This window comes from Tympanuchus pallidicinctus, unplaced genomic scaffold (genome assembly GCF_026119805.1).
Source record: "Tympanuchus pallidicinctus isolate F22 unplaced genomic scaffold, pur_lepc_1.0 scaffold10, whole genome shotgun sequence".
NCBI classification, from domain to species: Eukaryota; Metazoa; Chordata; class Aves; order Galliformes; family Phasianidae; genus Tympanuchus; species Tympanuchus pallidicinctus.
This window is the reverse complement of record NW_026294619.1, coordinates 5,299,587-5,325,786: the sequence shown is the minus strand read 5'-3', so window position 1 is coordinate 5,325,786 and position 26,200 is coordinate 5,299,587. Positions and strand designations below refer to the sequence as shown.

The 26,200-nt window shown below is 40.3% G+C and overlaps 1 protein-coding gene across 1 annotated transcript; it reads right to left on the bottom strand.

The window, feature by feature from the left end:
* On the bottom strand, nt 1–25,749 carry DPT (dermatopontin). The gene is made up of 4 exons (XM_052665567.1): nt 25,407–25,749; nt 16,621–16,746; nt 5,392–5,499; nt 1–1,373 (listed from the first exon to the last, which is right to left on the bottom strand). The coding sequence occupies exons 1-4, from the start codon at nt 25,703–25,705 to the stop codon at nt 1,307–1,309; spliced, it is 600 nt and encodes a 199-aa protein (XP_052521527.1). The 5' UTR covers nt 25,706–25,749; the 3' UTR covers nt 1–1,306.
* Between the last annotated feature and the right edge of the window lie 451 nt (nt 25,750–26,200).

Here is a 26,200-nt window from a genome sequence, read left to right as displayed (position 1 = left end):
TGCCAAATCTATTATTCATTTATTGGACAAGTGTAGTTTGAATGCTCACATTTGAGAGTATGCTAGTAAATATGTTAAAAGTGCCTGGAGCTCGGAAACTGACTGTCTGACACCGTTTCTTCTGAAGCTTATAATCTTAAGTTGATAGCTGGCATCATCATGGCTCTTGAGCCAGTGCTGCTGAAACTGCTAAGTTTGTCACTGAATCAATGAGCCAAGAAACTGAACCCTAAATTATGTTCCAAAGCAAAAATCCTACTTTGGATCTTCCTGGAAGAGCTAACAGTCTTTCTTGTTGGAATACCGCTGCACAACTGCTGTGCAGCTTTGAAAACATGGTCAGCTCATTCTTTGCATGAAACGATATACGCAGAGGAACTGAGGTCATCCAGATAGTTAACTTTATTTGTCTATTCTAAGCCAAGAATATGTTACCAAAGGTGGCTCAGGCCCCACGGTGGAAACCCAGTCCATATGAAAAGTAGACAAATACAGTATGCATATTTTTCGAGAGAGTGGCTTGGCCTGACCTATTCCTGGGTTTACCCAGAAAAGATCTCCCAATTAGTTATGTCATTGACAATTTTTAGGACAATATAAATTACTCTCAGTAAAGCTAGGTTAGGCTTTTGTTTTTATTGATGGATCTGCACTGATTTTAAACAGCTAGTGACATCTTCCAATTTTAAATACCTGGAATTTCGCCATGGTGGGAAGACATTTGTAGCATTGAAGTTTTGCTGGAGGCTGTAACCCCAAATGCATTTTGTCAAAGATCTGCTGGTACTGCTTTCTGCACACTTTTAGCTACTAAACACTGAGAAGCTAGTAGAGATCATTGGGTTGGTTCCAAGTAGGAAGTGGAAAGCAGGAAAGATTACTGCTTTCTGGAAAGTTTATAGCATCCTTCACTCCACTTCATTTGGAGTGACTTTGCTGGAAAGCAATTTATATAAAGTTGCTATGTGAAAAAAGTTCTATGTGTTGAGAATGGCTATATATGGATATATATAAAAAAAGGATATTAACATAGATTTGTGTAGCATTAACATGTGTGTGTCCTAAGCAGTATTAGTTGGGGGATACAACTGTCAGTGCAGCTCAAAGGAATCCTCCAAAACTTCTGCTGCAAGCATGTGGGCTGGCAATTTATTGAATAGCTCCAGAGGGAAGAATTGTATTATTCAACAGACAGCTGATGAGTGCTACATTTTTTGTGAGCCTAATTGCCTTTCACCCATAATCACTGACTCTCATCACATCTTGTCCATCCTCAAGCTTTCCAGTTTGGGTATACTCAATATTTTTAAACATTCTGGAATGGGCAATCATACTCTGTCATCCTGCAGACAATGAATTTCCACTGACGATCCCTGCATGAGAGAAGAAAGAACAGATGTGAGATGGCAATGGCAACTGCAGAGTATAACACTGTATGAGTAAGAACAACTTTACACAAGGTATTGTGGCAACAAAAACATTTATCTACCATTAGCTGTGTTTCTTCTGAGTGCTTCGTGTTTTTATAGAGTAGAAGGAGATTGAATATAACTGCTAGTTACGAATCTTTCCCACTCCTCTACAGAATAAGAAAATCAGCTCTCTGAATAATCATAGAATCATTAAGGTTTGAAAAACCACTGAGATCATCTAGTCCAATCAGGTCTCTGAATATCCTTCAGAAGACAATGATTATTGATAATGATCAGTCCTAAATTAACTTTAAATCGGTGTTCAAGTGTTAAAAGATGGTTCTGTCAGAAGTTATTGAAGTACGATCCATTGCTCCAGAGTCTGAATGAAGTAAAATAGGTGAGTTTCAAGCTGTTTCTAAGAGGAAAGTTGTACACTCTGTGTTTTTCTCTTTTTCTCTTTCTCTCTTTCTCTCTTTCATGTCTTCTAGCTAGTGACCTGTGTGAAAGATAGGAGGGAGTCAATAACAAGAGAAATTAAACTTTCTTCTCATTCTTGATCTCCACAAGTCACATGTGAGACAGAAAACATTTACAAGTGTAAAACGAGCTTTTACTGGTTTGTGAGTAACTTAATGTCTGGTTTTGCTCAGTGGAGTGATAGAATATCTACCAACAATTGTTAGAAGCATGGCTGGCACAGGAGGATTCAACAGTGGGGGCCAGTGATTTGGTATCAAATAACAGGCTGCAGATTTCCACCCTAGCTTATTGTTCATTATATTTCCTTTGACCAAAAGGCGTGAGTTTAGAGGGTCAAATACTAACCTCCTGTGGAGCATACACAGTGCAAATGATCAATTTAGGCTGCTTAGTGCAGTCTTACTGGGGCGTTTTGGTCTAAAGCACAGTCCTTAAAAATAGCGGCAGTCTTTTAAACTGGTAATGGGTTTGCACCAAAAGGTTTCTGAATGTTCCGCTAGTGGTGGTCTTGTAAACCTGACACATGGAATGGGCAGTGCTTCCAGATGAGTTCAACAGGAGCTTTCTTTACAAGAGCCCTGCACAGACCCAGCTTTCTGGTGGCCAGCTCCAAGTGGTGAGGAGACTGGTGAAGAACCCATTGCTACTCAGTGATCTGCAGACACAAGGCCAGATGTTATAAGGGCTGCTGTTCAGTGGTTCCATTGCCTGGGTGAGTGTGTCCTGCAGCAGGATTCATTTGACTCTTCAGCTCTATATGAGCATAAAGCCTCTCATTTCAGCTTTTTCTAATTGAAAATTTTACTATGCTGATTCAGAGATTAATGCTGAGTGCCATTTGGAATTGGGTTTGTCTCATACTCATCAGCAAGTTCTTTTTTGTTTGAAAGTTTTTTCTTGATAGATTTTTGTCTTTTTTTTTTTTTTTTTTCTTTTTTTCTCATAAGACTTATCAAAGGTTACTTTGGTAATGCAAAATAAATTTTTAGGTTCATTTTAGGAAGATTTCATTTGGATTGTGTGCTTTTCAAAAACACAGTCACTGAGTTACCCAGATATACAAAAACAGAAAAGATAACCCATGGATTAATAGGATTTTATGGATCATAATGATGGTCTGCTAAAGTAGCACCTATTGTCAGAGAGACTTTTAGCTCAAAAGCAGAGGTATAGTCATTTTTTTCTTAAAAAAAAAAAAGTATATATATATTTATATCTAAAAATACCTGCTGTTTGAAGTGATGAGGAAAGCTTACACTAAAATATCTTCAAAGGCGTTTTTTTGTGCTTCTTGTTAGCTCAAGAACATTCCCTGACAGGGGGTAAATAGCATGAGCACAACTTTAATGTGCCTGAAGATAAAAAGCAATCTCAAAATTTACAGTGTGCTTACACTGACAAGCTGCACGTGTCTGCTTCTGACAGGCTGGGACTGGGAGAAGGGTTTTTTTTTGTTGTTCTTATTCTGCCTTACTCAGTTGTAAATAACTATGGGATGGCAAACTGTGCTGAGCTTTGAGAGAGTCACTGATTAAGCCACTAGGTGAATGTGAACTGCAAACTGATATAGCAGGACTAGGCAGAACAAGCTGGTTTTAGGCATTCTGAGATCTCTGAGAGTACATTAGCTCAAAAAAAAACTTCTTAGATTGCATTTGTAAAACGTGTTTTTTATAGTTTTCACTTGCTACTCTTTTATGTTCTTCTCTATTGTCACCGCAGTGGCAGAACAGAGGTGCTGGTGGCTATTCCCTCTTTCAGGTCCTGTGGTCCCACAACGTGTAGAGATGTGTCTCCTGACATCCCTGTGGTGTTGCCTCTGCTTTTGGTCAGTCCCACACTGCCAGCCCACAGTGTACAGCCTTCAAAAGTCACAGGCAGAAATCCGCTCAGAGGCAAAGGTTCCCTCAGCTGCTCTTTTCCAACTTTGTCTTTATGACTCCTGATGTTGCCCTTGTCCCCAATTGAGGGTGACTGGAATCCAGTTACTGGAGAGCACACTGTGTTATCTGTCCTGCTCTCTACAAGGGCACTGGGAAACCAGGATTAGGAATAGCACTGGGAAATATTTATGAGGAAAAAAAAACCCAAAAGAAACAGAAAAGCAGAGTAGAGGTGTCCCTTGCAGTCTTACAAAGTGTCCCTTACAGTCTTCTATCTAAAAGGATGCAGAGATACTTTTATGTCAGCTAACTGTGAAAGTTACTCTTCTACTTGTAAGAACAGATTACAGACACAGGTTCAACTTGCTAATAAATAGAGCAACAAATATTAGTCTGCAAAGTATGTCTATAGATCTGGACCAGTATGATGGTGTGTTATCATTTCTGGAAAGGCTTTCTTATTATAGGAAATCCTTTTTCTCAGGGGATCTCTGAGAAGAACTCTGTCAAGCTGAAAGTATCCCAGTGACAAAAGCATCTTGGCTCCTCTGGGTGTAATTAGAGACAGCCTGAAATGTCGGTGTGTTTGAATTCCCGTTTTTCTCTCTCTCTCTGCTCCTTTAGCTAGGCTTGGCAACAGTGGTCCAGGCAGTGTGCCTTGTCTTGTGTCTGCATTGTGTAGGGTAGCAAATACTTTAATATACTGGACTTAAGTAAGAGGACTGGAATGATTAAAAACCAACAGCAGAGAAATAGCTCAAAGAACTGATGAATTAAAGATCAGCTCGAGATGAAGGAATCAAGAGCAGTCTTCCACAGTCAGATTTCTGTGACTGCTTACACTCACTAAAAACAAACAGCACTGTTGAGTTTATGTTTGGTCCAAATTCTAAAACTTTGTAATTGTGCATAGTAGAGAGGGAGGGGGGTATGTTTTTAACCAAGCAGAGCAATCATGTGCTCATTTGCACGACTGTAGCGTCACTAGCCTTGCTCAAGAGGAATAGTACATGACAAGTAATGGCCAGATCTGATCAAGGAAAATTAGTAAACTCATTTTCTGGAAGGGGATTCACGTGTATCACATTAACAATAATTCCTGGTGTGAGCTCATATCTGCTAGAAATGTGTTACAGTGGATAAGGGCAAGTTACTGCATTCACATGGCGGTGTGATCTTCTCTTTGCATGCTGGCAGAATCTCTGCTTCTCTTCGAAGAAGGGTGGGCCAAAATGAGTCCCTCATCCACTGAAAGGCCAGACTTTTCCAGTCTGAGGATTTACTGGGTTAAAATAGATACTAGCTCGAAATAGGTAAGTAACAATTTTGAAGATGTGTTGTACTTTACAGAGCTCAGATGTAACCATTACCATATAGTTCATTACTCAAATGGACAAGACAGATGATCCCTTGTCCATGAAGGTCCACTTCTCCTGACACACAGCCCTGGACTATTAGCCTCATGCACTGTGGATTTAGGTCCTCAAAAGTAGCAGCCTAATGCTGAGTATCACAGCAGATGATGTGTAGCCATGCACTGTCTAGGGGAAGTAGGAAAGGAAGATCTGTCACTTTCTTCTTTTTTTTCCTAGTGAAATAGATGAAAAACAAACCTGTCCACAGCAGAGAAAGTTGTTGTTGCCCCACGGATGTAGTAGTCATAAGTGTACATCATCATGTCCATATCTTCTCCATAGTGCCCCGGGTATTCTGTTGTTAACCTTTATGTGAAGGAAAAAGAGGATAAAGCAATTCACAATCTTATAGAAAAGTCCAGTTGACTGAATGCAACTCAAGTAGTTTATTTTCCAGTTTCTTTGAACGTTTTAGTTTCTTAATAGAACTACAAGATGCAGTTTTACTTGTAAGGCTGCTTTTCTCTTCTACACAGTTAATTTTTGTAGCTTTCTGAACAAATGTGCTATTATAATTGTTTAGAGCAGCTTGGAATATTGTTTGTGGACATATATATATATGTAGTTGTAGGATAGAAGCAGCCCTAGCAAGAATTTAAAGCTTGTCTACTAATTAGATTTTTACTGCAGGGATTTTCCTTTTATCAGTCTGCTTGGGTAGCTGCTGTAACGTTCTGTCAATGTTGCTGCGCCAAACAACTATAAGCATTTATCCATTTTTGAATTATAGTTAAGGAATATAGCAATTAATCCATTCTTCTTTGTTCTTTCAATTTTCTGTCTATCTTGTGATGTAAAAATATTGACGTGGACAGCATTTGCTCAGTGTATTTTCTCTTAGAAGCTCAAAGTGCTTATGTACTTATTAAACAAATTATGATTGCTGCTTCCTTGGGAAATGCAAAAGTAATTCTGTACTTGATTTTACAGACGTTACACATTAATGAACAGATGTTGGGAGGAGCTGGGACCTCGACCAGTAATTTATGCCAACATTATGTTAGAGATCAGGAATGGAAACCGGGTGCTCAATCTTCTCCTACATTACACCATTTAACGTGAGAGTTGGTGGTGGTGTTGGATCAGCTTTGCTCCAGAGTGGCACAGGGAGAATCAGGTCCCCTGTAAGGGAAACGCCGTCCCGTTTGAAATGGCTGGCTGCCCTCCTGTGAAGACTGAAAGAGTTAGGATGCCTGTACAGAAATCCCAACAGCCAGTTTTCTGACTTCATTCAGCCCAGCAGCAGTGTACTAGAACAGTGCTTGAAGGTGAACCTAGCACACCCCAGCCAAACAGTCATTTGTGTTTTCATATTTTTAAATCAGCAGAATGTGAGCACAAGATTAAATAGTTTACTTGCTAGGAATGTGATTATTGGGATGATTTTAATTTTTTAAAATTAGGTGCTTTACTGGTATTTCAGGCCCAAATCACTAACTGTTGGAATTCTCAGAAATTGAAAGTTTACCTGAAAAGTGGCTGGCTTTGGAAGATATTCTATCAGATTGCATTTTCATAGACATACTTCCAATAACAAAAAAAAATTCTTTGAAGTTGCCATCTCTCTCTGTGTATTTTGAATGTATTTATGATCACTTTGTTTTCCCCGTCTTATGCTTTTTAAATCTTTGCAAAGTAGAACTGACTTAATTCTGGGTCATTTTCATAGCTTTTCAAAATGGAAGAAAATCATAACATCATTCCTAACAATTCACTATTCCTTACCAAATGAAAAACTAGACTAAACGTCAAACTCTGGTATATCCATACAAGGTCCTAAGTTTCAACAGTCCACTTCTTTGAACTCCCATTCTCATGCCTTCTGCCTTTTGGCTATGACAGCCATCAGTGAAAGTACAGGCTGTGGTACAAGAAACACCAAATGTGTGTGGGAAGCAGATCAGGGCTGGACATGGTGTTCGTTGTCAAAGCTGTGACCAAGGGCTGGAGGTTTGTGCAGCATTGTGCTGTTGATAAGAAAAGAGCTGCAGTATTTCACGGGTCGTGGAGGCAGCTACTGCAGTCTGGGAGAAGAAAATGTGTATGCCAGCAATTTTTAGGACAGATGAATAGATTCATCAGAGTCATCAGTAGGCTCTGCAGGTGGGAAAATCAGAGCTGCAATATTCAGTCCAGCTCCCATGAAAGTCTGAAATGAGATCACTGTGGATTTTAGGGGAAATGACTCAAACCTGGACAAAGAATAATTACAAAATATTACAAAACTGCTTATCATGGCTTCTCATCACTTAGCTGGTAGTTTTTTCCTAGACTAAAGATTGTCACCTTAATGTGTTTCCAAATCACGGCAAACATAATTAATCCACTGTTTTGACTGGAGGCTGATTCTGTCAGCTGACAGAATCATTTCTGCTTTCAGGACATTTCCTCTCATGCTCCCATGTGTTTGTATTCGTCAAGGTCAGACAGTTTACAGAACAGATTTGAATACTTTTTTTTCTTTTTGCCTAGACAGTCTGTGACTTGAATCTCTGATACACCTTCCCAGTTAAGAACCTTAACCTGAGCATAAGCCGATCCCTTGGTATAGCCAACTTGCCAATAACCTCCGTTTGTCCAACAGCTGCTTTTGGGGCTCTGCACTCTGTGTCTAGAACTCTAATACAATTCACGAAGCCTGACCTTTGCTACCCATATTTTTTTCAGTGTATTTCTTTGCATGCGTGAGTGAAGCTATGAGTCTGAATCTGGGAACTCAAGCATGTTTCTGGATCCATAACCAGAGAACAAGAAACAGGGACTTCAACTATACTAGTAAATTTAACAATACTAGAGAATGTTTCTGAGCACTGTAATTTGATTGACTAGGCTTGTAAATTCCAAGAACAATCTCTGTCTTTCCTAGTTTTCGACTGGGATAGAGTCAATTTTCTTCCTAGTAGCTCGGTGCATTTAGAATTGATAATAATGTTGGATGAGAATAATGTTAATAGCACACCAGTGTTTTAGCTGTTGCAGAGCAGTGCTTACACACTTTTAGTTTTTCATGCTGGCTGCCCCACAGCAAGGAGCTGGGAGTGCAGAAGGAGCTGGGAGGGGACTGAACCAGGACAACAGACCTAGGTGGCCAAAGGAATGCCTCAAACATGTGGCGTCATGCTGAACAATAAAACTGGGGGAGCTGCTTGGAAGAGGACTAGGGAGGGGCTGCCACTGCTCAGAGACTGGCTGGGCATTGGTCAGCAGGTGGTGAAGAAGTGCATTGTGCATCACTTTTTTGTGTACTCTTTTTGCTGTTACTCTTTTTTGGCTTTAAAAAAAAAAAGTTCTTTTTTTTTTTTTTTTTCTTGTAGGAACTGTCTTTATCTCAGTCAGTGAGCCCCAACTAGCACAGTTTCAATGGATACTGTTTGGGACCTGTGAGATCATTCCCAAAAGGCAGATGTGGGCATGTGGGCACTGTCATTAGAGGTAAGAAAGTTCAGTAACATAACTGCTTGCCTACACTAGAGGAGATCCTCCATATATAGTTTACTAATTTGTAGCTTGAGTGCCTGAGAGTGCATCCTCCAAGATTCATGGGTCACAGAAGATTTTTAAAATACAACATAAGAATCAGGTATGGACTAGGATTTCATTTCACATTCCTACATCAATTTCAGAGTTTTGGGCTTGTTTGGGCTATTATTTTGAGAAGAAACTAAGATGTGTGTTTATATATGTTCTACCAAATGTGTTTCATAACATCTGTTTGGCATTCAGCAAGGAAAATGTTCTGTAATCTTGACCAGCAGTATGTGCTGGGCAGACCAGACTCAGAAAAACACAAGGTTAAAAAGCTACTTCAGCTCTACTCAGAGGCAGAAATTAATAACTGAGAGTCAGTCCTTTTAACTTGTTTAATGATCTTTCCATTTTAAAATTAAATCTGATGACAAACTGGTGAATAAATGTGAAGTGTCTTACAAACATTTTACAGAAGCAGTCAGTGCAATCAGTGTTATTATGAAGTAAATGGGTACAGCAGGGAGGCTTTCCTCTCTTTTCTTTGCTCCTATTACCTTTTCCCTCTTTCTCTATGCTAACAGCTCCACTCTGTTGAGCCACTCATTGGCAACTCTACTAAGATAAATTCAAAAAGCAAATTTGCAATTACAAAATAATAATAATATTAAGAGGACTTGAACTATTCTGAAGATGTTCTTGTTACATGGACAGATGCCTACTAACTCCATTCATTTTGCATGGAAAAGTTAGTGCTGTGAAAGCAAAATTCAAGTTCACTTGTGTCTGTGTGATTTGTCTGATTCTTTTGATTTGATATTTTCTGTACTCATTTATGGAATTATTCCCTTAAGCCAGTCTAACCCAAGGTCATCTGGATAGTGCAGTATCCTTTGGAGGGAAAATGCAATTCGTTATCCACACAGCAGGGCTCTGCTGAGTAACCCTTCTCTATTTTCCCCATTTTTTACAGAATCACAGAATCCTTTGAGTTGGAAGGGACCTTTAAAGGTGATCTAATCCAACTCCCCTGCAATGAACAGGGTCATCCTCAGCTAGATCAGGTTACCCAGGACCTGATCCAGACTCGCTTTGAAAGTCTCCAGGGCATCCAGCACATCTCTGGGCAACCTGTTCCAGTGCCTCACCAGACTCGCTGTGATAGATTTTTCCTTATATCCAACCTAAATCTACCCTCTTGAAGCTTGAAACCATTTCTCCTCGTTCTGTCACCGCAGACTCTGCTAAAGAGTCTGTCCATTTTCTGTAGCTCCCCTTTAGATACTGAAAGGCTGCTATCAAGTCACACATTGGAGCCTTCTCTTCTCCAGGCTGAGCAGCCCCAGCACTCTCAACCTATCTTTGTAGGAGAGGTGTTCCATCCCTTGGATCATTTCTGTGACTCTCCTCTGGATGTGCTCCAACAGGTCTGTGTCTCTTTTTGAAATCTCACAAAATTTATCTCCCCTGAGAGATCATAATCTAGTTTTTAATGCATAGATATATCTTATACTTGATTTCTTTGTCTTGAAAGGGAGAATTAGTTCACAAACATGGTAGCATTTGTGAGCTACGGTAGCATTTGTGAGCTACGGATGGCAATTTATGGTTTATACATGAGAGGATTCAAAAATCAAAGAGGAGGCACCTTTTCCCCTTTTGGGAGGCTTTATCTGCCACAAGAAGTCTGGAAGAGCAAGGACCAGGCCTTCTTGTGAACAATCATCAGCCTGTGTGAGGGCCCTATAACCACTTCTAGCATTGATCTCCTAGCAAAAAAAAAAAAAAAAGGACTAGGGAAACACAAAGTAGCCTGAGAATTGCCAGGTGCTGAGACAAAAGGGCTACTGCTGTTTGGGTTGATCTGAGGCCTCTATGACCAAATGGTGGTGCTTGTGGCGCCTTAAAGGCTGTGAATGACCCCCCTCTGGAGGCATTCAAGGCCAGGCAGGATGGGGCTCTGAGCAACCTAGTCTACAGGGAGGTATCCCTCTCTACAGCATGGGGTTGGAACTACATGATCTTAAAGGTCCCTTCCAACTCAAACCATTCTGTGATTCTGCCTTGCAAATCCACTTCAATAGTACTCATTGTAAGATGTTTGAATGCAAGACACTTGAAGCAGTTATGGCACTGTTGAGAGCAGGAAACAGAAGTTCTACATTAAAAGCTGGGAAATATAAGCTTCTGTGAAGGGACATAAGTGAATGCAACATATGTACGAGGGAAGGCAAGAAAACCTGTCAGAAAAGTATTGGTATAGGTTTGTATCTCTTTACACTGGTTTGCACACCCCACCCCCATACCCAAGTTTTTCTGATATACTTTACTATAATCCTGTAAATGTTGCCTAAAGCAAGAACCCCCTTCACCTCAAACCCCCCCCCCCCCCAAAAAAAAAAAAAGATCCCCCAAAAACCAGAAAAATAAAGGCAGGATCTGTTACGGGATTACTGTTGTTATTACTTCAGTCTGAAAGTAGTAATGTTGTTTATTTTCCATGGTGAAGAATTACTGTGTTAGGGATTAATAGGAAACAGGGTTATGCAGTTAGCATTGAGAAGAATGTTTTGTGCTAAGCTAAAGTGATCCTTAGCACTCTTAACAATTGACTTCAGAGATAGTTATCATGAATCTGTTTTTCGCTGATAAGAAAATCTAGTCACACTGAGACCTCTGTACTGTTGTATGTGCCTCCCTTTATGGAAGTAAGTGGGAACTTTGGACATGCCTTGCCTTCAGATATGAATTGGACAAAAGAAATGAGTCTTTTAAAATATCAAAGACAGTCAGTGGTACAGCTCATGGTTTCCTGCTCCAGCTGTTGAATATAGTTATTCCCTGCTAGTAATTACATTGTTAGAGAGTGCATTGGCCTTTTCTCTTGTGCAACTACAACACTAACAAGATGAATGACTGCTCTTTAACCCTCTTTTTCCTCTTCCTTGCTGAACTCTCCCAACAAAGCTACAGCCAAAAGAAGGAGCTCTTTTATTTCAATAGGAAAGCACAAGCTTTAACATTAACTTTCTGACCTGTGGGGACAAGGAGTGTCCCATGAATAGCCATACCTTTTCAGATGTTTTACAGAATTTACTTGTGTAATTCATCATGTACATCAGGGCACCTTCTGCCCATTTTTCAAGAAAAACATGTTTGAAATAGCATTAGCCAGCTTCTTCTGTAATACCCGTGGAAGGTGTCACTGGAGGTTGGACTGGAAGGTTGTATTTGCTGGGGTGACAACAAAGTCGGTAAAAAAGAGTGGAGAGGAATTGAGTTGTCCAGAGGCATAATTTTCTGCCACGTGTGTTCTGACTTCACTTCTAGTTTTATATCTCTGGTGTTGGTAAGCCTGCTTAGGATCTTATCAGTTTGAAAATGGCTTTGGGAGCTGGTTGAGTCAAGAAAACAAATAAGTTCTTTAATCCTCATAGCTCTTGGAAAATGTAATTGTTTGCCTGGATAACGTCACTGTGACAGCTAGCAGCCACAGCTCCAGACAGACCTTCTGGCACATGCACTGCTGGTTGTTTGGAGAGGGAAAACAGTCATAAACAATCTGTGCAGACTTGGGGTTTTTCTGTGACATGTGTTTTCTTTAGAGAGTACGGAGTCAAGCTTTCAATTTCCTGGCAAAGAGAAAAATCTGAGGTCTAGTGGGACCATTTAATAATGTTGTCTCTGTATCTGCAATGGATTTGCTTCCTTTGTGGTCTCAATAAGAATACAATTTATTTTACTGTGGTAAAATTCCCCAGACAGGTAAAATAATTGGACCTTTTCTGCCTCCTGTGGGGAATGTTGATTATTTTCAGCATGGTAAAAATGTGCAGAATCTGTTGCAAGGCTTAGCACGATGGGGAAGGAAATAAAGTAGTTGCAGAGAAAAAATAAAATAGCAAGTACAAAACTATGAGACTAGTATATTTATTTGCAGTATGTGCTTACTGTGCAGGTAAACTGGGAATTAATGGTGAGAAGATGAACTGTGAAACAGAAGTGCTGGGCTATAAAGTATAGAGATATAGATGCTACCAAGTAAACTAAGGAAACTCTTAAAGTGCATTTCAGTCTGCATGACGGAGTTCTAAAGTAGTATTTCAATAAATGTCAGTGGGACTCAAGACACAAAGAAGATTCCAGCTGTAAAAAGTGGATCAAATTCTAACAAACCATTTGTATGGCTCATATTCATGGGGAAACACTGTCTCTTTCATTGTAGAAAACAGCTCATTTAAGGACAAATAGTCCTGAAGAAGAGCCAAGAAAAACCATACATGAGGATCAGCTGTACTACTGCTTATACATATTTGCCAGAGAGACATGTAAGCAGACAGCTGGAAGAAGAGATCAAATACCAAGATGAGAACTAATTTAAAGCAAGGGGTTTTGTTGTATCTCAGTATTTCAGCTTTCCTGAGATATGCCTTTCTGCCTGTAGCTGGTTTCACAATTCATTGCAAGTTAAAATTCAAGGCTCCTAAGAAATTATGCTGTGTGCATTGTTGTTGTTGTTGTTTTTTTTTAATATGGATTTTCCTATGCATCACACATGATCCATGAGGTACCAGAGTCATTACATACTTTCCACATAGCTCTGTACTGATAGATGCTTTGCTTGTAATTAATCTGCTTCCAAGAAATAGGAGTCAGCAAGACTTGACTAGCTGTTTCTCCACAGCTGTTTTGTTTTGTTTTGTTTTTTGACAACTAGTTTCTGGAAAAGAATAAATATAATTATAGGCTTGAGTAGAAACTGTTATATATAATGCACTATACTCATGCATATTTTTATTGTGTTTCATATGTGTATACATTTTGAGGTACTAGCTGTGGTAGTCTCGAACTGCTTTGTGGATTGTTTGAAAAACATAGTCTCTGTGGCAAATGTTTCTTAAACCGAGTGCAAGATACAGACTAGAAGTGTGATGTGTAAGTGAGGGTTTCTAACGATAACTTGGAAATGTCATTGGAAGTGGATTTTTGAGTGAGCTTAGCAAATGGGAAGTTTGGTTGCTATATATAGTTGTTTAGCTGTTCAGGCAAGTCGCATCTGTAGCAGAGGCAGTTCCTGGGCATGGGGTTTCATGCTACCACATTGCAGTTCGTGTTGCTTATATTCTATCAGTCCCCAGATACTAGTGGGGCAGAGTAAAGGGAATAAAACAGAAAAGGTGTTGTTCCTAGCATACAATGAGCAGGAGACCACTTTTGAAGAGAAGGGATAGTTTTGGTGCATGATGTAAGTCTGCCAGTGGACTCCTCCTGTTTGGGATTACAGGATAAGTCTGGCAGAAAGAGACCTCAGGGGGTGTCTGGTACAGCATCTGCCCAAAGATGGGTTAGCCCTGAGGTCAGATCAGACCAGGCTGCTCCAGACTTTTTCAAGACTGGTCTTGGAAACTTCCAAGGATGGAGTTTGCACAGCCCCAGCAAACAACCTGCTCCTCTGCTTCACTGTCCTCACAGAGGAGAATATTTTCCTTATATCCAGTCTACATCTTCCTTGGTTCAAGTTATGTCTTGTCCTCCCACTATGGATAACTGTGAAGGGCCCAACTCCATCCTCTTAACAGTGTGTACTTACTGGAGGCTGTGCTTCAGGCCCACTGCAGCTGCTCCTTCTTCACAGTGAGCAAGCCTTTCCTCAGCTCAGAGGTTTAGTGCTCTATCTCTTGGCTGTTTTGTTGCCCCTCTGCAGGGCTTTTTCTAATTGACTGACTTTTTTCTTACATCAGGAGATAACCACAGAACTGGATGCAGTATCTAGATGTGGCCTCATGAGTGCTGGCTGGAGTGGGACAATCACTTCCCTTGAACTGCTGGCTGCCCTGCAGTTAACGCAGCCCAGGGTGCTGCTGATCCTCCCAGCTGCCAGGGCTCATTGCTGGCTGCTGTGCAGGTTGCCGTCCTCCAAAACAAGGAAGCTTCCAAATAGTCAGTCCCTAGTCTATATTGTTACTAGGAGCTTTTCTTTCCCATAAGCAAGACTTGTTCAATTTCATAATAATGTCAGCCCCTTCCTTCAGCTTGTGCAGGTCCCTCTAAGTGCTCACCCTCTAATGTGTCAGCTTTTCTCTCCAATTTGGTGCCATATGCAAACTTCAAAAGAGTAACTTCAAATGTGACTCTTAAGAAGACACTGTGCAGCAGACTGTTAAAGTGAGAGGGGATATGAAAGTGGCAAGACAGACCACTGGCTTGAGCAGAACAAACTGGGCCGTCACAGAGTAAGCAAAGCTGGCAATACTCTGGTGCCAAATAATTCTATAACGAACCCATGATAACACAGTGCATCCCAAAAGCTTTTCACACATCAGGTGAAGATCTGTGAAAACCTTCTCAGAGATTTTAAACTGTGATATTCAGCTCTCCACTCTGACAAATGTAAGCATGTGGGACTTCTTCCCTTCTTAGGGACAGAAACACTTCACCTGCCTTTGAAATGCTGCTTTGTCTGCATGGAAAGACTTGTAGCTGCAAATTGTGTAAGGCACTCTTCCAAGCAAAGAAATGAAGTGCTGTCACTGGACAATATAGGAGTCTGTGTGCAGCTGGGATGAAAATGTCAGACATCAGTAACCCTAAACATTTATATTTGGGCTTGCACTACTCTGGATGGCAATTTGCAAGACAAAGCTGTTCCAAGTTGTCAAGACAACGTCTACAGAACTGTCAACAACAATTAAAGAAGCCAGAGAGGATTTCTGTTGTTTCACTGAAAATATAGGCAATATTAGAGGAGTAAGAGAGTTTGGAAGAAGTGGTTAAAAGTTAGTTTTCCTTGGAGGGAAGAGTGTGGGCAGTTGTGTAAATAAATCCAGAGGTGGAGAACATCCGTAGGCAGGGTAAAACTGGAGAGCAAGCAGAAGAAAGTTCAAAGACTTTTATAGAGTTCCTGTGATTTTATATCCTTAAAAATAAAAAATAAATAGAAAATATCTATCTTCCTCCTCTGCAAGAATGAAGTCTGCAAAGCAAGGCGCTGCTGTTGGTTTTGGCCAGTAGCCAGCCAGATAAAGAAAGACCAGCGGGCATGTAAAGAGCTTGTGCACATCTCAATGGGAAATATACTTCAAAGCTGAGTTCTAGAAGCAAAGATTCAAACATGGATTTTTTCACTTCTTTTTCGTGTTTGGTTTTTTTTTTTTTTTTTTAATTCAGAGGGTTTGTTATTTGTATCAGTATGAATAGCTGGATTAGTAGCCCTGGAGCCTAAAATTAGGAGTTCCTTTACGTAGAATGGACAGGAGCAATGGGAGCTTTCTCTACGCAGTCTGCTATTGTGCATCCCCCTCAGTTTAGAGGAACCACAGTTGGGGCCAGTTGGAAGCTCCACTTAAAAAGCTCGTTTTTTCTTAGTCTCTGTGAGATTATCTGCACCAGTTGTGATTGGGTGTTGAGGTGAGACCACCTTTTCATTAGGTTTTGACTATGATCAAGATCAGTTTTGACTTTGGGCTTCCAACAGCATTGACAGAGGGAACAATTTGTATGCTATAAAAATTCAAAAATCCAAAGCTATGTGCCAGAGGATTTTTTTTCTGTGGTAGCTGGAAAGAAGTTCACTACAGTCAGTCATTACAGCAGAATAGCATGGCATAGAAATGCTCCTGCTCCTGTGAAATTACTGGATCAGGAAGCAGGAGCTATATGACTTTGGAAATGCAGTTTCACTTTGGAGACTCCTGTCATAGTTTCCAGCTAGACTGCTGCTGATACTCAGACTTGTTCATTTAGGGCTAGCTACTGCATTCTACTGTATAGCGCTCTCATTCATTTCCCTTAGTCATACATCCCTCAAGAAGCCTGTGGTCAGACTGTAAATGGATTTTTTAGCACCATAAAATGCAGTTAAGTTTCTCTTAAGGAAGGATGTAGATGGGATTAGTGGCCAATGACACTTCCAGGAACTGCTGAGGAAGAGGGTTAATAGGTTTGGCTTCTGCTTGAACATACCAGCACGAATATGGGCACCTCCGGCTGTAGCGGCAGCAGTAGAATTGCCATTCACGGTCAAGCACAGATGGAAAATACTGACTCTGGAAACCAGCCACCAACCCGTTGTTTGAGCAGGTCTGGTACCTAAGAAAGAGGAACAAGAAGGGAACTCGTAAGGAAACATTGTCTCACATTACTTGATGGTTTTAAGCACTTCGGAAAACAGCTTTTTTGGTTCAGGTTAGGAGCTGAGGGCTTTGCTGTATATTTAGTTAGCACTGTATAATAAAGCAGCAATAGTTAACAAATAATGTCTCAGCAATTACATTGCACTTAAAACAGTTTTTATGTATTTATGTATTTAATCATTCCAATATGTAAACGAGGCAAGAAATTGTTCTGCTGTTGCCATTCTCAATCATTTACAAATCATGAGATTTACTTCAAAGTAGTCCATTGACTGTTGGTATTTGAGCATTTGGAGTTCACTGGGGTCATTTTCTCAACTGCTTCTATACAAAAAGAATCCTTAGTAGATCTTTTATATGAGAAGATCAGCACTTTCTTTTCTTTCTTTTCTCAATAATTTGTTTTTCAAGGAGAAAGCAATGACGTTTAGCAATGCTAAACATTACAGGCTGGAGATGAAATGATGAATTAATAATAATCACAAGAGGAAAATTGAAAGCCATGTCTTACAAAATTATAAGACTAAAATTTTTTGTAATGGGATTTTTAAAAGAAAAATCTATTTCTTCATGTTTTCTGTGTACTCAGGAAATCTGTCATATAATTAAATCAGTATCTTCAAGGAGAATATGCATGATCTTCAAGAACACACCTCTCTTTCTGCTCACCCTGCAAGTATGTGGACACTGATACCCTAGGTAGTTGAAGTGATAACCATAGTTTGAATAGCTCACAAAGCATGAAAACAGACAGCTTATTAACTCAGATGTTGAGCATTCATTTTCTCAAGGACGCTCTTATCCTCATTGCTTCCCTGTTGGAGAAAATTATTTGAATTCAGTTTCTTCCATTTCCTTTCTCACAGGTGGTAATGTTTGCAAAACTCGAGTCTCAAGGTCTTGAATACAAAAGCTGAAAAATGGATAAGCTTTGACCAGCACATAGATGAATTTGTACAATCAGAGAATCCCCAAGGTTGGATAGGATCTCTAAGGTCATCCAGTCCGGTTCCCATCCCATCCAGTTCTTTCAGCTCCCACCTTTGAACCATGGGTCTTTTCAGTATGTCCCCTCCATGCTGTTGCATTGTTTGGGCAGTATTATTTACATTTGTTTGCTTCCCCACATCTCACAATTTGCTGGGGCCACACATATGTGCTGTGCTTTCTGAGGCTCTTCTGAAGACCTCCGCAGTGAAGTAGTGATGGGGACTCTGAGTTGCTATGGTATCACACCAAGTAAAGCGGTTTGGCTCACTCTCAGAAGATTTCATCAGGACTTTGATAGGAAGTTGTTCTGGTTTTTTTTGGCACATAGGCCATGGGAACATATGGCTAAGGTTCTGTGTAAACATATTGGATAGGTTCAGATGATTGGTGTTATCCTGATAGAAGAAAAGATGATGCACAGAAATATAGGGAAATGGTTGTACCTGTTGCAAAATGAGCAGTTTTCTGCATTAATCTATGAAGTAGAACCGAACTTACATTTTCTTCTGCTTCTCCCCTTCCCATTTAGTCATTTCCCCTGTTCCTTGTGCCCCTAGGAGATTTTACAGCTCTTGTTCATAGATGTAATAGTGGGAGTATTTTTTTCCCCATTTCCTTACATACATTCGTAGCCTTCTTAAAAATTATTTTCTTTGATGCAGAGTGTATTTGGGAATAAATCATTCCTTGTAATTACATTGCTATTGTATTTTAAAAACATTCAAAGGAACATTTGAAGTGATCTTTTAAGCCCTAGTTCATTTATTCCCTCTCTACTTCTGTCGCATATACATAAAATTCTGCAATCTTTTTTTCAAGCTCAATATTTGATTCAGAGGACTAAAGATAATGGTGAAATTGAAGCACTTTTCTTTGGCTTTGAGACAATGCAAGATGATTTTTCTTCTCATCTTCCTAATTTGCAACTCAAAATCATCCAAAAATTAAGAAATGCTCTCAGAAAATGGAATGTTTATTTGTGAGTTTGTGTAAAATCTCTTCTTCTCCTTCCTTTTCCCATTTGGCCTCTTTCCTACAATCCAAAAGTAATGCTTCAAGTGAAACAACCTATCAGCCTTCTCCTCATGTACGTTGTTAGTCAGATACTCTACATACTAATCTGAAAACAAGTCTTAACCTGTGAAGATTTCTTTCTTCTCTATCCTAACTACTTGTGTCACAGCAGATCTTCAAACTCCTAAGCTGAATCAAAAACAGTGATTCAGATCCTTTGATTTATGACGAAGTCAAAAAATGGCCTTTTTCACCAGACCTACTCTTTAGCACTTCTTGTTAAAGAGAATAATTTGGAAATGTTGCTGGGTTCTCTGTACTCTCAAAGTCCTGACACTGCTAAGAAGAGAGGAAGATACCTTTTGGAAACTGAATGCAGAGAAGCATGAGAAACCAACTGGAACTATGTGGGATGAAACTTGGCAATGGATGGGTTGTTTTATTTTTCTAGTTGGCTCAAATTGGATTGCATGAAAAGTTGCCTTTTGGGTCTGATAGTGGTAGAAGAGGAGGTGAGCTGGCTAGTAGATGAGGAGTGGGCAGATTGGTGAGGAGATGTCAGGTGCTGTTGAATGGGATGTTGCCCTTTCCCCGTTCGCTGGAAATGGCTGCAGAGTTTTCTGTGGAGAATAAGTAAACTATAAAGCCTTATTTTTGGAGGGCGTTCTGTGTAGTAACAGGTAAGGATATGGTAGCTGAGACTTCCCACTCACTGCCTGCTGCAGCTGCTGTGAAAAGCCTCTCACACACCACATCTTCTTCTGAAGTGGCCAATAATTAATGTTGTATGATTTTGTCATGGCAAGCAACCAAAGAAGGTGTTTATGTTAGCAGTTTAGTTCACATCAGGACTGCACTTCCAAAATAAGTCTCCCATTCATCCCTGCTTACTGCTGTTTGCCATTGTATAAAGATCTTGGAACATTTAAGCTGAATTTGCTGCAGATGAGATTTAACCAGAATATTTATTCAAAAGCTTCCATGGTTGCATAAGTACATGGGGCCAGACTAGATCTGATCTGAAGCAGACCTACTCAAAATGCATGTATGGAACTTGGGCCCTATGCACAAGCTGTTTCACCCTACAGATCTGCTTAAACCATCCCACAGGATTTGTACATGTTGATAGCCACTGTATGGATCCTGGACTCAACTCAGTAACCTGAAGACAGATCAGGTGCTTGCAGCAGTATTGTGTTGAACTGAAGTGCCAATTGTGGTAACTTCTGATTATGTCTGCATCTTGTTGTTCTTTGCTAGACTGTGTCCCAGTGTGTTATGCCTCATCTAGTGCTTTATCTGAGACCCACTGTCCTTCAGATACATTAGAAATTAGCCGGAGCAATGTACTGTCCCTGAAGATGGTGACATGTAGAGGAGTAAATCTGTCAAGCTGCAGCAATACTTTTGAGCCCATGTTAAGCCTCTCTCTGGAAAAACACAGTTTGTCACACAGCACAGTAGACACCTGGTCGTGTTGCATAAAGGGCAGCTTGTTCCTTATAACAGGGTAAACTGAGAATGTAGTTCTACATACTTCCAAAAGCTACTCATTTATTTATTTATCTATTTATCTATCTATCTATTTATTTATTTATTTATCTATCTATTTATTTATTTATTTATTTTTGCTGTAGAGCAGATGGCTTCTGTAAAATTTTTACAATTAATTTCTTTCTCTGGAACCTGTCAGAGAGGAATGGATCTGTATATTATGTCAGATATGACATACTAATGCAGTGGCAATAAAAATACATGCTTTCTTCTGCAATCCCGCCTGGAGCGCACATGGACAGAGTTGGCCTAACCTCAAGCAGCTTTTAAGACTGAGTCCAGAGTGTGGGAGGCATGTGTTAACAAGATACTAGGCACGCTGTTTTCCTCTGGTGTCGTTTCACCAAAACCTGTTACTTTCAGTTTCCAAAACTTCTGGCGGTTTGGAAGGGAGGCCCTGTCATGCTGTCCTGAGTGGTTTTTATGGACTGTCCTTCCCCTGTATAATTTGGTCAGTTGCATGAAGAAAGCTAATTTAATGATCCTTCTATTAAAAATGAGTGGGGAGAGATAAATGGCTGAGGACATGCTCAGGGCACTTGAAACACTGACAGTCAGACTATGGGAACTACTTCTCTTCATTTGATTAGCCCGTGCCAGTCTCCGGTGGCCACTTCTACAAAGTAGTCTTTACTATCTGTTGTGGGGTGAGCAGACATGCTGTCACTTGCTTCCACATATCAAAAGAAACCTCATTCTGAACTTCTGCTATGTTTTTATTTCCCTCATAAGAGACCGATAGTCATTCAGGGGTAGGTGCTGGCTTTCCTTTCTCCTCACTGCTCAGAGAGAAGGCAAGTTCGTAACTCCACTCTCGATCTTTTTCTCACAGCCATTGGTGAGACCTCCCTATCCACCTAAAGACCTCTCTTCTTTGCAAGTGCTCCCACTGGACTCAGGCCACTGCAGATGTGCTAAAAGCCTCTAGCATTGTCCCTTTAACATAAAGTGTAGAAAAATTAATGTTTACATAGATAGTGCAAATGGGAATATTTTAAAAGGCAGCTTGACTGTCAGAGATGGAGAACAAAGGGGTGAGCAGCCTTCTGTCTGAACAGGAGGCTCCTACAGACATTTCCTTCCTTTGCTTGAGTCTTATCTTTGCACCCAGTTTATAGGAAATTGGGTTGTATGCCTGCTTGAAGGGTCTGCGTGTATGCCTTTGTGTGTTTGTGTATGGAATAAGAAATCAAAGAAAAGCAGGAATGGGGATGAGGTGGGTGAATCTAGACATCTGTTTTTTCAGAGTTTCTTCCAAACACTTTCTCATAAGTCTAAACAAGGAAAAAAGGCAATAAACATGCATTAAATAGCTCTTTGCTGGAAACTTTTCTATTTTGTGCCTTATGGATAACTGGGAGTATGCTGAGGATATAGCACTGTTCCATCTCTCTAATGTGTAAATCAAACATTTTCTCCTAGAAGGAAATGTTGCCTTTCACTTGCAAGTTTTAGTTTACTTGTTTGTTTCAACCTTGTCCTTTCATATATTCGCTTTTAGCCAAGAAAAATCATTTTTCTTAAATACTTCATTGGAAGTCTGGTCTGTCGAGACATCTCTGTAGTATCCAGGGAAGCAATGAAGCAGTCTCTCCAGCTTAGACCTTACATTTTCTTAGTTGGTGAAATATTTACCCAAGGTCAAATCTCCTCCAGTACAAATTGAAATATAAACATCCACTTTATTTGGTTTGAAGAGGCACAGTTCCTTGTGAGGTCACAGCAAATAAATAACTAGAAGGACTATGTAGAACCAGAGGGTATCCTGAGGACTTTTGCATACTCAAGACATGATTATTTCCAAATTATTCAGGAACAGGTTTGCTCCCAGCTGAATAGCATCTTGGTTTGCAGATAGCTAGCCTGTAGAGGCAGTAGAGCCAGTACTGAGTTGTTGGGACAGATTCAGCAAAGCCTTTGTCCGCATACTGAACTTTGAACTAGAACACATTCATAGATTTATGGAGCTGAGAAGGCTGAAAAGAAATTGGTCATCTAATCCAATCTCTTACCCAAATATTCCTGAGAGTCTTATAAGACATTCACAGGTTTTTGTGTCTATTCAGCAAAACACAAAAGAACATGCTCTCTTCAGAAGTGCAAGTACATAGATGATTGGATAGATGCCTAGTATGGATCCGTATAATCACCCTCTCTTTGTTGAATCCTTTTTTCGTATCTGTAAGATGAAAAATGGTATGGATTTAATCCTAGAAGTTTATGTACTACCTAATGGTAGTTTAGGAAGCAAACTTACTTAAACTATCTCTGCCAGTCATCCTTTCCTGCCCTCCCATACACCCAGCTCTCCCAGTCCAACACCCTCCACATCCTTTCTGCCATTTTTTTCTGTAACACTGATGGCCAAAGAAAATAGCATGTTGGAGATTGTCTTCCTCTTTCTGCTTTGTATTCCCACTCTGTTTTCTCTCTAAAGCTTTCCTTGGTTTGATGGTTTTTCTAAAGAAACCTCTCTTGGGTTTGTCTCTATTGTACATAGCATAGCAGTCAGAAATGCTGATCTAGTTGTGAAATGCCACAAACATAATTTATCACAGATCAGGTTTTTTTTGTGTGTGTTTTTGCATGAAGGCAGAGCAAGGAATAAAAAAACCAAACCTCAATTACAGCAAAGGAAATGTAGCTTAACCTTTGGGAAAAACTTATTAGCTTTGTGATTATTGGTGGAAGAAACCATTGAATATCCCTGGCTGTAATGTGTATAGTAAGACAAACTACCCTGTGACCAGAGCTGAAGAAGAAATATTACAGTCCTTACTCCCAGGATTGGAATAGATGAGCTAGTTCAGCAGAATGCTGCCTCAACTGACATGAGGATGGTGTATGGCTCACCAACACATCGGTTAATCAGAAGATCAGCACAGAAACAGAGGTGACCAAACAGGAACTGATAGAGATTATGATTCATATTTGTAGTCCCAGTTGATTACTGAGTGAATCTTTTTAGAGCTTGAAGCAGCTCCAAAGAGCACTGAGATGAGTATGGAAGAGAGAAAAAAGAGGCTGTTATGAGAAATAATGTAATGACTACCAAGAGAGTAGGTGTAGGATTATCAAAGGCTCTGTAAGTTATATCCATGTTGTCACATTAACTTGAAGTTTGAAGTTTGCCCTTGGACGCTCCAGGCTGGCTCTCTGCTGGTCCAGCTGTGACCCCCTTCCAGGATAAACCTACTGGATTCTTGGGCAGCAGTGCCTGGGAACAGCAAGGTATGCTCTTGAATGCAGCAAATCCTCTCCATGAAATGCTGAATATGCAACCAGCTCAGCCCTGTAGTACAGAAAACTGTGGAGTACAACCAGACAAAGCTAGGATGAACAGAAATAGCCAAAATAATTAGGTTCACAAATTCACCTTTGCAAAGAGATGTGTGTTCCCAAAACACTTCGGTGTATTTGACACTCAACTCACTCCACCTCCTAGATAGGTAGAAGAAAGAGATCTTTACAGAGCAGAAGAGTAGATGTAAGGATGATTGACTGGAAGGCCAGCTAGGGAAGAAGTGCCTATGAAGTTCCACAAGCTAGGAGAGAGAGTTAAACAGAGTTAAAAACATTAAAGAGGGGTTGGACAGGACACGTGTTTGGAAGAAAGATAGGATTGGGTGAAAGGCAAGAGTAAAACATGTAAGGACAAAGTGAAAAGATTAGTAAGAGGTAGAAGAAATCAGATTTAAATAATATGCTGTGGATTTAGGCACACTAAGCATACGGAGCATGATGACAAATGTGGCCCCAGACAGTAGAAGAAAATGTTCTGTATAGACTTACATAGTGTCCTGTTTGTGAGAAGCAAACTCAAGCAATTGCTGCCAGGGATTTTTGGAATGAAAACAATTTTATTTTGAACAACAGAAAGGTCTAAAGCAAATTTACTATGCAATAAGTAGAAATTGCATAAATGTGAGAACGATGATGAAGTCACCCAGTATTATCACAGGGTCTTTTTTCTGCCTGTTTTGCAGCCCTCACCCTTTATTTTCTTATTCCATAGTGAAGTATGGGGTCAGTTCTCAGCAGTTGCATCAGCCATAGGAATGTATCACATGGTGAATGAAATACTATGAATAATTACGGACAAAATTGTAACTCATTTATAAAGCAGAAGCTTTGCATTTATTGTTGACCTGTTCCCATATGATGTGAAATCTAGAAAAATTATATTGCAATTTCTGGAGCAAAACCATTTACAATATTTGAAAATATCCTTGCATTCATTTCATTTTGTTCAAAGGATGTTTCATATTTGGAATGTTTTAAAAGTATATTTCACATTTTATGAAAAAATCAGAAGAAAATTAAATACTGGGTATATACTGCCTAAACATGAAATACTATACATATTTCCATGTATTATTGCAGCCACAAAATGTGATCACTTTTGCCTCAAAGCTGAATAGGAAATGTAACATCTAGTGCACCAAAACTGACTGCACCAAGGAATTAACATCATCTTCTGTGATCATTATCGTGCATGCATATGCCACCATCACCACTCATTAGTGTGGATTTTTGGCTCCTGTAGTACCAGCATAACTCAAAAACTGCCTTTCACTGGGCTAAAGCCAAAAAGCTTAGCAACAAAAACACGAAGAGAAAAGCCAGCACGATAAAGAGAAATTTTTGTCCAGTGATAAGAGCAGGAAGTTGGAGTCAGGAGCTAGACAATTTGTTCCCCAGTTTAGGCACTGATTCGTTGTGTGGCCTTTTGAGAGCGACTTTGTCCTGCACTCCCTGAAGGTTTTCTCAGCTCTGAAATGACAGCCGCAAGACCAAGCCACCATGCAGCTGAGGTTGTGAGTGACCAAATGGCACAGCATTTGTAAAGCACAAAGACCCTCCAGCAGGAAACTGCTACAGAGAAGGCAGAGGAGATGCTGCTCACCCCTCACGCATGCATCATGAGGAATGTGTTCAGGAAGCGAAGCCGCTGGCTAGGATCACAGTGCTATGCACTGGCATTGCTATGTACGAGCACCCGCATTCCAAATGGGGTATCAGAGCTGTGCCCTCCCAGGGTGGGTCAGAGTGTCCTACCATTCAGTTCCCGCCCTGTTGATCTCTTCCCACCAGCACTCTGTCGGCTCACCGAGGCTCTGGGCTGCAGGCATGCAGGCATAGTTCCACAGTCTGTCGGAGCCTTCCTTCTTGCTGAAGACACTCCTGATGGCCACGATCACCTGCCCGTGTGGGCACTGAAAGTTGAAACCCTGCCGGTATACATTGACCCACTCATCGTTATCTCCATAGTTATAGGGGCCGTACTCATAGTCACCATACTGGCCCCATGCCACTGACACCAGAGGCAGGAATACCCACAGAAGGACAGGGTCCATCCTGAGGATTTTTCTGGCTTAGAAATGCCCCACTGGCTTGTTGGGCTGGCCCTTTTATATTGTTTCTAACATTTGGCTTCCAGATGTTATGTTTCCAGATCCAAATGCAATGTGTCATTGCTTAGCAAACCTTCCCTGAGTTGCAGACACGTCCAATTGCTTTTAAGGTGGAATTCTGCAAGTACAGTAACTATACAGGCCCTTGGAGTAGAGGGGTCTCACCACCACAAATAATCTATGCACTCAGCACAGAGCTAGCACTTTAGAGCTAGATATAGGTTATAAAAAAAATACAACTGTCACAGACACCCCTCTTTCATCCACAAGACAGCAGTTAAGTTTGAAAATGACTTTATTTGAAATTAAAGCTCTATTAGAAGTCACTGTTTTCCATCATGAATAACATCCAATAAAATGTGGTCATTTTTTTGCACACTCCCCACTTTCTTTTCCTTAACTATGTTTGAAGGGATTCTGCCAGTTCCTAGAAAGAAG